This window comes from Chionomys nivalis, chromosome 4 (genome assembly GCF_950005125.1).
Source record: "Chionomys nivalis chromosome 4, mChiNiv1.1, whole genome shotgun sequence".
Classification (NCBI taxonomy): Eukaryota; Metazoa; Chordata; class Mammalia; order Rodentia; family Cricetidae; genus Chionomys; species Chionomys nivalis.
The window spans coordinates 54,715,529-54,727,753 of NC_080089.1; the positions used below are offsets into that span (position 1 = coordinate 54,715,529).

At 36.7% G+C, this 12,225-nt stretch overlaps 1 protein-coding gene across 2 annotated transcripts in view; it reads right to left on the reverse strand.

The window, feature by feature from the left end:
• Nucleotides 1-12,225, reverse strand: part of Scaper (S-phase cyclin A associated protein in the ER) — a 372,041-nt gene that overhangs the window by 329,073 nt on the left and 30,743 nt on the right. For both annotated transcript variants that reach the window (XM_057767374.1, XM_057767371.1), the window contains exon 6: nucleotides 4,244-4,344. In XM_057767374.1, the coding sequence (XP_057623357.1) occupies nucleotides 4,244-4,344 (101 nt within the window). The remainder of the gene's footprint in view (nucleotides 1-4,243; nucleotides 4,345-12,225) is intronic.

The following is a 12,225-nucleotide window of genomic DNA, read 5'->3' on the forward strand; positions in this document are numbered from 1 at the left end:
TTTCTCTGTTAAGTTTCTGTCTGACAAACCTGTCCAGTGGTGAAAGTGGGGTGCTGAATTCTCCCTCTATTAGTGTGTGGGGCTTGATGTGTAATTTAAGCTTTAGTAATGTTTCTTTTACAAATGTAGGTGCCCTTGTATTTGGGGCATAGATGTGCAGAATTGAGATTGCTACATCTTGATGCATTTTTCCTATGACAAATATGAAATGTCCTCCTTCATCTCTTTTGATGACTTTTAATTTGAAGTTTATTTTGTTAAATATTAAGATAGCTATACCAGCTTGTTTCTTATGTTCATTTGATCAGAAAATCTTTTCCCAACCCTTTACCCTAAGGTAATGTCTGTCTTTGGAAGTGAGCTGTCTTTCTTCTACATAGTAGAAGAAAGGATTCTGTTTTTGTATCCATTCTGTTAGCCTGAGTCCTTTTATAGGTGAATTGAGTCCATTGACATTAAGGAATATTAATGACCAGTGACTGTTCCTGTTATTTTGTTTTGTTGTTGGTGGCGGTGGTATTGTGTGTACATTTCCCTTCTTTGGGATTTGCTGTTTTGGATTATCTTTTGCCTGTATTTTTGTGGGTATAACTAACTTTCTTGGATTGGAGTTTTCCTTCTAATACTTTCTATAGGGCTGGATTAGTTAATAGGCATTATTTAAATCTTGTTTTGTCATGGAATATCTTGTTTTCTCTGTCTATGGTGATTGAAAACTTGCTGGGTACAGCAGTTTGGGCTGGCATCCATGATCTCTTAGTTTCTGCATAATGTCTGTGTATCTAGGACCTTCTGGCTTTCATTTTTTCCATTGAGAAGTTGGGTTAATTCTAATAGGTCTGCCTTTACTTGTAACGTGGTCTTTTTCTTTTGCAGCTCTTAATATTCTTTCTTTATTTTGTATGTTTAGTATTTTGATTAATAAGTGGCAAGGGGACAGGACTATTTTTTGGTTCAGTCTATTTGGTATTCTGTAAGCTTCTTGTAGTTTCATAGCCAAGTTCTTCTTTAGGTTGGGGAAGTTTCTTTCTGTGATTTTATTGAATATATTTTCTGTGCCTTTGAGCTGGAGTTCTCCTTCTTCTATCCCTATTATTCTTAGGTTCAGTTTTTCATGGTATCCCAGATTTTCTGGATATTTTGTATTAAGAATTTGTTTGACTTAACATTTTCTTTAACTAATTAATCTATTGCCTCTATTGTGTCTCCCATGACTGATATTCTCTCTTCCATCTCTTGTATTCTGTTGGTTATTCTTGCATATATAGGTCCTGTTTGTTTACCCAGATTTTCCATTTCCAGAATTCCCTCAGTTTGCGTTTTCTTTAATGCCTCTATTTCAGTTTTTAAGTCTTGAACCTTTGCCTTCACTTGTTTGATTGCTTTTTCTTGACTTTCTTTAAATGAATTGTTGATTTCTTTCAATGTTTTGTTTGTTTTTTTCTCCATTTCTTTAAGAGAGTTATTCATTTCTTCTTTAAGGGCTTCAATCATCTACATAAAGTTATATTTAAGGTCATTTTCTTCTGTTTCTTCTTTATTAGGATGCTCAGGTCTTGCTGATGTAGAGCCATTAGTTTCTGATGGTGCCTTATTACTTTTTATGTTGCTGAGTGTAGTCTTACCCTGTTGCCTACTCATCTCTTCCTCCAATCAGTACAGAGCCTATGCTTCAGGGGGTCCCTCCTTCTTCAACAGGTATAGCTGGGGGCTAGGTGAGCAGAGCCTCTGGAGAATGCTCTTCTAGATGCAGAGAGGGGGTGGCTAAGGCTCAAGTGATCATTCCTCTAGGTGCAGGCATTTCTGAGGCACCTTAGGTCATTGATGAGACCGGATATCACATACAGAGAATGATAATGGAGGCTTGCTGGGACAAAGGCGCTCTTTTCCAGAGGAACTTTTTTTTTTTTCAGAGGAACTTTTTATTGTAGTTTCTGGAAGCTGCTGTTGCCACTCACGCTTTCACTCTCTGGCAGGGCCCTGAAATGTTTTTCTAAGCACCATCCTATGTTCCTATTCAAAGCCTATCAGTCCAGTCAGTCACTCTATAGCTTACTTTCCATGTGATGTAGTCCTTAGATATTTTACCCACTCACTCAGAAAGAAAAAACAACCAAAACCAAAACACAAAACTGATTACTGATAGAAAATTTAGATAAAATATTATTCAAAAGCCTGAAGATTGGATAAGTTGTTACTAAATCATCTTTCTAAAAGACTATTATAGCCCTACAGATGAAGGACATTCATTTCCATTCAACCTTGCCAACACCTGGTATCTTTTTAAAAAAAATAAATAAATTTTTATTAAATTAAAGGTGGCACACACCTTTAATCCCAGCACTTAGGAGACAGAGGCAGGTGTGAGTCTGAGGCCAGACTGATCTATAGGGCTAGTTCCAAGACAGCTAGAGCTTTACAAAGAGAAACCCTGTCTCAAAAAAACAAAGAAAAAGTTATTGGCAAAATAGTACAACACTGTCTTTGTTTTCTTTTTGAATTGTGTATGCTTATTACTATAATTAGTAAGAATAATATATTATCAATTACTATTTTTATATTTTTTTCCGTTTTGATTTTTTTTCTTTAGGAGTTTACATATTGGTAACTTTGGCTCACTGTTTCTATTGGAAATTGTGTCATTTTCCAAATGATTTAAGAAAGTTTATTGCTGCTGCTACTACCATGCATTCTTGCTGATTTGTAAGTATTCCTTACATTTTATATTTATACATAGGCTTATTTTCTTCCTGCTAAATCAAGGGAGTCACTACTTTCTTCAGTAGTTTCTAATTCTATTTCAAGGTATTTAAAATCTATCTATATAAAGTCTTGTCAGGGTATTTTTTAATATATGTATCTTTAATCCTAACCTTTAAGCCCCCAAGTCAAGCATGACTTGAATACTACTCAAAGACTAATGCCATCAACAGGAAATTTAAGGCTGTTTTTCTTATTTTGGAGCTGCTTCAGGAAGCAATGAGAAGATGTGTTGGTAGCTAGTTAATATAAAGAGAGATGCCCTAAGAGCTGAGGAAATGGCTAGTGGGTAAAGTGTCTACATGCAAGCATGAAGACCTGAATCAGGATCCCCAATATCCAGGAAAAGAGCTAGTTATAGTGGCGTGCATCTATAATATCAGACCAAGAGGAACAGAGATAAGCAGATCTCTAGTGTTTACTGGCCAGACACTCTAGCTAAACCTGACAAGCTTCAGGTTTGAGGAGAGAACTTTCTCAAAAAATATGGTAGAAAGTGATAGAGAAAGGTACCCAACACCAACCTCTAGCTTCCACATGTGCACACATATGCGTACATGCATAAATACTTGCATGAAAACAACACACACACTAAGTCTTGGACCTCAGCATAACTTGTATTCTGTCTTGCTCTACTGGTAATTTAAGGCAGCTGCCTAAGGAAGCTATTAAACACTAGGATAAACAGTATTAGAATAATTTTGAATAATCTATCTATGATAATGAGTTTTACGATGTATTTCTCTCCTTACATTTCCTGCCCTGTCACCAGTAATTTTTAAGGAATTTATGTAGTTGAAATGTACATGAATGACTTCTCATGAATGAACATGACGTTTTCATTTAAATCAAAGAATCAATGAGTCTTGAGTATTCTTGTGTGCTTTAAGTTCCTTTAGTCTATAAGATGAAATACAATAACTTGAAATGATGTAAAGAGAATATTGAACAGCTAAAGTATAATAGTGTATATAATTAGGCTTTCCAGATTTCGAAAATTGTAACAAAATGAAATCTTTTCAGTAGCAAGTATATATAGAGAGAGAAACAGAAAAACAATTTCCTCACTGCCTACCACAATGAGAAAATACACTATACATCTTCCAGAGCCTGTTTTACTTCATGTATTCCCTACACTTAAAACAGTTTGATTTGTTATCTTTGTCTTAAATGCCAATGATCCACCCTCCAAAAAAACTTACCATACATATATAGCATTAAGTTTCATTTTGTTATACCATTAGATCACAAAATCTATGTGTCATGTGTAGCAATTTAATTTCTGTACTACATATTATGACTAGCACTGTCAAGTGCATTAATAATGAATATTTGTTGCATAACCAAAAGAGTAAAGTACTAGTCAACTATTAGATTGGTACAGATTTTGGATCAACCTGGTGTTAAGTCCACTGTCTATTTCAATGCTTGCTTCAATGTAGTAACTGGGGTTACTACAAACTTGAATACCAGAGTTCATTACCTGCTTTGAGCATCTGTCTTCTCTAACTTTTCCTGAAGTTGAATCCAGTCAATCAATGCTTTGAAATCTCTCACATAGTAATCCAGCATCATTAGCACCTCCTAATTTAAACAACAAAACATTAGCTGTGGTAGGAGAAAAGTTTAGGAAAACTTATTAAAGTGAATGGTTTTCAGGCTAATAATTTTTTAGGCTAATAATTTTTATATTTACATTCATTAAAGAAGACAGACAGTCTACTTTTTTGTTCTTTTTGAATTGTTGCTCATTTTTCATTCTGTTAGTAAGGTAATGTAAAGTACTTTAAAGTCTAGAGCTAAATTCCAAGAAATGGCACCAATATATCTTTTCGAGGCTTTATTAACTAGCAATAATTTTAATACTTTTATTGTGCCGTTCCTATTCAGAAAAGTGCACAAATAATGCATGTAAATTGTTAAAAGGAAAAAAATCACATGAACAACACTAAACACACTGCAAAGACCTTGTAAACACCACACATGACAAAGAATACAACACTAACTAAAGGTTCCTCCATGTACCCTCCCAAACCCTACTCCAGCCTTCCTTCAGGGTAAGCAGTACCTCAGTATAATACTTAGGACACGTGACAAGAAGAGCCATAACTTCTGATTCCTTAGAGGGGAAAGCCTTCAGCTTTAAACCATTAAATACAATCTGTGCTTGGCTTTCTCACACATACCCATGATTAAGTTGAGGAACTCTCCTTCTGTCCTTCCACCTTTACATGAGTTCCAGAAATCGAACTCAGATTGCCAGGCTTGGGCAGCAGAGCACCAATACCTTCTAAGGTGACTCACCAGGCAGTATTTTAATTCTAAAAGGTTCCTGTTCAGTATGATTCAGTTGATGCGGGATTCCCCTCTTGTATGCTATAAATGTGTTTTATTATCATTGGTTAATAAAGAAGTTGCTTTGGCCTATATCAGGGCAGAATATAGTCAGGCTGGAAGAGATAGAGAGAGAGTACATAGAGTCAAAAAGATGCCATGTAGCTGCTGAAGGAGCCAGATGCCAGAACCTTATTTGGAAAGCCACAGCCTCGTGGTGATATACAGAATAATAGAAATGGGTTAATTTAAGATATAAGAATATAGCTAAGCTACTGGCCAAACAGTGTTATAATTAATATAGTTTCTGTGTGATTATTTGGTTCTGGGTGGCTAGGAACAAAAGAGAAATCTCCAATTCCAAGGCAAGAAAAAGGACAGGAAAGGCTGGCAGGTAGAGAGAATAAACAGAAGAAGAAATCTGGAAAGGGAGCATCAAGGAACAGAGAGGAAGGAGGAGGACTTCAGGTGCCACCACCCAGCCACTCAACTACACAGCAGTCACAGAATAAGAAGAAAAGTATACAGAAATAGAGAAAGGTAAAAGCCCAGACTCAAAAGGTAGATGGGATAATTTAAGAAAAGCTGGCTAGAAAAAAAGCCAAGATAAGGCCAGGCATTCATAAGTAATAGTAAGTCTCCCTGTGTGTATTTATTTGGTAGTCGGGTATCAGGCCCCCCAAAGAGCAAAAAGAGTAAAGAATAAAAACAACCAACAACACAACAGCATTAACTGTGAGGAAAATACAAATTGTAATCCCAAAGGGACACTGCCCACACATATTAGACTGGGTACTATTAAAAGGACAGGTGATAACAAATGTTAGGTGAAAAAGGAAAGAGAACCTTTGTACTCTGTTAGTAAGGACGAGCAAAAGAGAATCTGCTGTACAGAACAGTGCAGAAAATCCTCAAAATATTACATTAAAATCACCACATATCCTAGTTGTCCCTCTGATAAGCAAATATCCATAAAGAATCAAACCAGCACCTTGAGGACTTATCTGCATATTCCCATGTTCACTGTACCATGATATGGATACATAAAGAAATGGTAAGATGATGGAGGGTACTATTTAACCTTAAAAGGAGGTTGTCACATTTACAACAACATGGATGAACCTAAACAAATTATAAGTGAAATAAGCTAAAAGGAAGGAGAAAGCAGGGTATCAATAAATAAAAAAAAAAAACTAGCATAATACACAGAAACAGAAAGTTACCATGAACAAGAAGTAGAAGGAATGGGGAGGCTATAGGACAAAAGGTACAAATTTCTAGTTATATATAATGAATGATCACTTCTCATATGGCTGGTGCAAAGTCAAATGAGACTACATAAGTAAGGAATTAGATATGATGTAACAAAAAAATTCCAGCTATAGTTTAGCAGCCGTGTCTCCTGGCTAGGAAAGAAGACAAAGGTGAAGGAAGCAAATTTAACAGTGCATCTCCTGCTATTCAAAATGTCCCTTTCAATTTCCAAAGACAAATGCTAAATTCACTGAACAGGACAGAAACATTTTAAAGCCAGATTACTTTGGATGAACATACCATCTCTGCTCAATGTCCACTTTCATAATTACCATTATTGCCCTCTGTTTCTTCTTCTTTTTTGTATGTATGCATGTATGTACACATGCATGTGTGGGTATGCAAATACATCTATACATATAAATACAAATAAAGCATCTTGTTAAACTAAAAGTTCATTATTTTGGCTAGGCTGACTACACAGCAACGTTTCAGGAGATGCCTGTCTTTGCCTACCAACACTGGAGTTACAGGTATGCCTACAGGGCTGCTAGGGATTCAAAGTCAGGCTCTCATGCTTGAAAAGTATCCTGTGGTTCTTTGGATGAAAATGGTCCCTGCAGCTAATGTATTTGAATGCTTGTTTCCCAGTTGGTGGGCTGTTTGGGAAGAACTAGGAGATATAGCCTTGGAGGAAATATCAGTGGGGAGGGGGGGCTTTGCAATTTCAAAAGCCCTTGTCTCACTCTTTCTGCCACCTCTTTCTGTGGATCAGCATGTAAACTCTATGCTACTGCTCCAGCAGCATGCCCGCCTATCTGCTGCCACGCTCCCTGCCAAACCCACACACAGAAAGACAATTGTCACATGTGCTCACTCATAAGTGGTTTTTAAACATAAAGCAAAGAAAACCAGCCCACAAATCACAATCTCAGAGAACCTAGACAACAATGAGGACCCTAAGAGGGACACACCTAGATCTAATCTACATGGGAAGTAGAAAAAGACAAGATCTTCTGAGTAAATTGGGAGCTCAGGGACCTTGGGAGAGGGTTGAAGGGGAGGGGAAAGGCAGGGAGGGGAGCAGAGAAAAATGTAGAGCTCAATAAAACTTAATTTAAAAAAAAAAAAAGACAGTCATGAATGGACTCACCCATTGAAAATGTAAGTAAGTCCCCAATTAAATGCTTTCTTTTATACCTGGGCTTGGTCATAGTGTCTCTTCACAGCAATAGAACAGTGACTGAGACATGCTCTTACCCACTAAGCCATCTCCCCTGTTTATCCATCTTATTTTTTTGAAGCAAGATCTCTCAGTGAACCTGGAGCCCAATGACTGGCTCCAGGGCTGGCCAACATGGACTAGGAATGCTCTGCCTCCCAGCACTGGGATTACATATGCATGCCACCAAGCCTGACTTTCTATATGGATGCTGGGAATGCTAACTCAGGTCCCTGGGCTTGCACAGCAAGCATTTACCCTCTCCATTTCCCCGGGCCCTAGTTTTCTTCTTTAGATAACCCAAAATTATACTACTGTGATAATATATTTTATACATCTCATGAAAGCAATCTTTTATAATGGGTTCATTATATACCCAAATGTTGATTTTTATTTTGTGTAAGAAATGAGTGCAAAGCACAAGTCACTATATATATAGTTCACCAGTCAAAGCTGTCATTTAATTGCACAAGACAAAGAAATGTAAACTATATTCATTTTTAGTATCCTATTCCATTCTTACTGTAAGAAATGTCAGTGGCAGGGCTCGAGAACTGGCTCAGTAGGTAAGAGTATTTACTACTCTTACAGAGAACTAGGATTCAGTTACCAGCACCCATATGGCAGCTCACGATCACTAGTAATTCCAGTTTGAGGAGATTCAATGCCTTCTTCTGGCATCTACCAGTATTAGGCATGCATATGTTATACATATATATGCATACAGACAAACACTGATAAGCATAAAATTAAAAAAGGCCTTCTTAAAAATCCCAGTCTCACTTTACTATAAACACTTTTCAATAGGCTCAGAAAGATCAGAAAATGCAAAGCATCATTTATATAATAGATCTTTCCATAGCTAAGTTTAAAGTAACTTTGTAGAATCTAGAGCAAATATCTTAAAAGTACACATTGAGATACACTTCATAAATCAGACCCAGTATTAATAAATTTGTCAAGTTATTTACAAATGAAATAAAATACCACCCTTAAGAGTCATACAAGGTATGTTTTACTTTAAAAGACTTCTGAACAAAGAAGCATTATGTACTTCCTTTCAAAGGTAGTCCTTGGTGCCAAATTACTGGTAATGAAAGTCTACTACAATCAGGAAAGGGACAAATCTAAGAAGTTAGTTGGCTTCCTTCTCTCAATTCTACTAATAGAACTCAAATTGTCTAATTAAAATCATTCTACTTAAACTACCTACATTAAATGGGGATAGTAAAATTTAATTTTGAATGATTTATTTTGGAAATTTTCAACTGATTTCCCTTTGGCTTGAAAAAAATGTATTGTAAGACCATAGCAACCATATTTTTTATACTAGTTGACAGAGAGAACATACATTTGATGGTTAACGCATTTTAAGGAATGTTTAGCTCAATGTTATCAAAAATGATCAGGGTGGTAGCAGGCAGCTGTAATCTGAGTCATGTTTGCAAATGAGCAAATACAACCAGATGAGGAGCTGCTGGAGCTGCCTGGCAGTCACTGATGCACATCTTTCTCCCTGAAGCTATGAAGGCCATTTTGTCAAGCAGGATGAAACAGAACAAAAGTGGCTCTGAAAGTAAAGTTACAGTCATTCAGATAACTACATATAGATGTGCGGCTAAAATTACCAATTAGTTTACCAATTGGTTGCAACAGATTCGATTGGATCATAATTAATTCTAGCAACTGGCACAGAAAGCAGGATGGTTGACACCATCTCATTGTCCTGCAGACACAAAACATCACTACAGACGTCCACTTCAGCTATGGGAACGAGCACTGTGGGTGCCGGTGGTGATGAAGAGGTAAAAACATAAAATCAGTGCTAAAAGGGAACTTTCCTGGGAGGTGCTTCAGCAAGGTGACCATGTGTCTTAAGGAATACTGCTTTTCAATAACTCCTGAGTTTCTGAAAGGCTATTACTAAAGCCATGATTCAAAGAAGAAATCAGCCAAGAGCAAAATGGTGGGCAAACATTTTAGTTTTCAAAACTAGGGACAGCTCATCTCATCAACCATTCTCTTCTTTCAAATATTTCTTCTTAATTTTCAATATAAAAACCTAGAATGTCACAAAACTACATTTACCAAACTCCTGAAGGGGGAAGAAAGAAAACAAGAAGTGAAGATCTGCTAGAAGCCATTCTCCCATAAATCCATCATTACCAGAACTTCTGTGAGCAAATAAAAAAGCTGTCACTGTCTAGATAATAATATAGAAATATTTTATTGTAATTGCCAACTACTCTTAACTCAGCAGCAAGTTGTCTTCCCAGATGCTTGTCTTCCAGAATTCTCCACTGCTGTGGGGTTGCCAATTTAAAGTGTGCCCCCAACATAGCAGATGTGCTAAATGACTGATCCCCAGGGTGTCTGAATGGAAGGTGCTCAAACTTTAAAAATGGGTATTAGTAGAACATCGTTAAACCAAATTAGGCATGTATCAGAGGATGTGGGATCCCAGTCTCTCTAGGTTCCAGTTTTGATAGGTGATTCCTTACTCGCACACATACTCCCGCCATGACAAGAGTCACAGACTTGTGATATACACAAAAGGTTATATAGCAGAATTGAATCAATGCCAAATTTTTTGAAGCCAAATCTTTAGAACTGTGAGTTAAATTGACTTCTTTTCTCTATAAATATTGCTCATTTGTGGTACTTCATTATGGTAACAAAAACTAAATAAACTTAGTAAGAAAATACAAAGATCTAGTGCTTGTGAAAATAAAAAGGCAAAGACAAGTTACAAGGCTCACAAAAACACGCTCAAACTCAAATACCCCACTGTTTACCTATATCAATGCTCAAGGCATTATTTTGCCTAAAATGTTCTCCCAATAGCAAATAAGAAATTTCTGTGAAAGCTGAAAGGTCCTCAGACCTCATCTATACCAACTTACTCATCTAAAAATTAGAGTTAAATAATGTTACTTTTATCCAAAGTTACAGAAATAGGAAAATGTGTTTTCCTTTCAGGAAACAGCACAGACTTCACAGTCTCCTGTGACCAGCAGTCAGAAGTCACCACTCTTATAAACACTATCAGGTATAACTATCAATGTTAGTACATGCTGAAAACTCACAAGTGCCACACAAATAAGTCTCTCTTTCAAACTATTTAAGTAATATTAGCATGTACATTTTCCAAGTCACTGCAAGAAAATGGTGTTTTTCAGAAAATCTTTTCCTTCATTGCAGCACTGTACATGGAGAAGCAAAAATTATTCTGCCAGAAAAATATTAAACAGCCTTTCTCACCAAAAGGCAAATCTGTGCTTATTTGAATAAAGCAGGAGAAGGATGACTATCAGAATTGCAGCCTTTGCTACAATGTGTAAGTGGTCTGCACAACAAGAACTGTTTTCTATACTGAAGTGACTTTGCAGTATCAAAGAAAATTTTAAGTGACAAAAAAATAAAAAAAAACAGAATCTCTCAACAAAAAGTGTAAATAATTAATGATAATATTTACATAAAACATAAACATGGATGCTCTGTCTTTAGTAAACCCTACACATAAATAAATGAAAAACTCTGCTGTTTGAATCAACATGGGTTGAAGGTAACTTAATTGGAATTACACTTTCTTTAGGTCCTATAAACAGTTCCAAGAATAAATATCTTTGGAATAAATAAATGTTGAGGGTCAGATAGGGTGACATACACTTTAAACACTGCACTCAGAAAGCAGAGGCAGGTGGATCCCTGAGTTCAAGGCCAGGCTCGCTATATGGCAAGTTCCAGAACAGCGGGGGCTATATTATCTTGTAAATAAATAAATAAGCAAGCAAACAAGCAAGTAATGAATAAATGAATGAATAAGTGTTAAGAGTAGCATTGTTGGAAATAAATGTTGGAATACTCAACAGATAGTTGCTGAGTATAGAGATATCTACTTTAGTTCCAGTCCTCAGTCATGCTACTGACTCACAATGTAATTTCAGAACTGTTAATACTTTTATAGTTCCTCATCAATACATAAGAGTGCTACAGTCTATGATTTATAAGATGACATTTATGTATTATGATTTATGATTCCATTTCGCATTCTGCCCATTTTCTTATTACCAATCTCATTTTTCTCTGAAGAATCTGAACTGTCCTATTTCTCCAGTTTTGTTTGACCATTTATTTATTGAGTGTAGGCACATGCACATATGCAGACATACTATGGTACACATGTGGAGGACAGAGAACAACTGCATGAGTTGGTTCACTCCTCCTCTATGGGTCCTGATAGGTCCAAAGCAGGTCCCAAAATGGCAGTGCTGCTGACAATGTCCTAAATGACAGTCTAGGCTCAGCTCAGGCTAGACTCTAACTGGGTAAACAAAGGATTGCTACCAAACTGAGCATTCCTCAGGAATCTTATGAAGTGGGTTTCTGTTTATCAGGAAAAGTCATTACTTCCCTTATCCATCCCCCACAGCCAACAATTTCTGGCAAGGGTATCTAGTTCCTGATGAACTCAAGCAAGCCTGTAACAGATCAAATCCCCATGCTAGTTCCAAAGCTGTTACAGCTCACATGCCTTCTCCCCGAACCCCGCAACCTGTCTCCTTAAAAGTGGCAAGGCTCTCCCTGCTTTTTGTTGTTCTGTGCTATGAACAGAACTGAACTACTGAACTAAATGTTCTATACAATGATGAGGC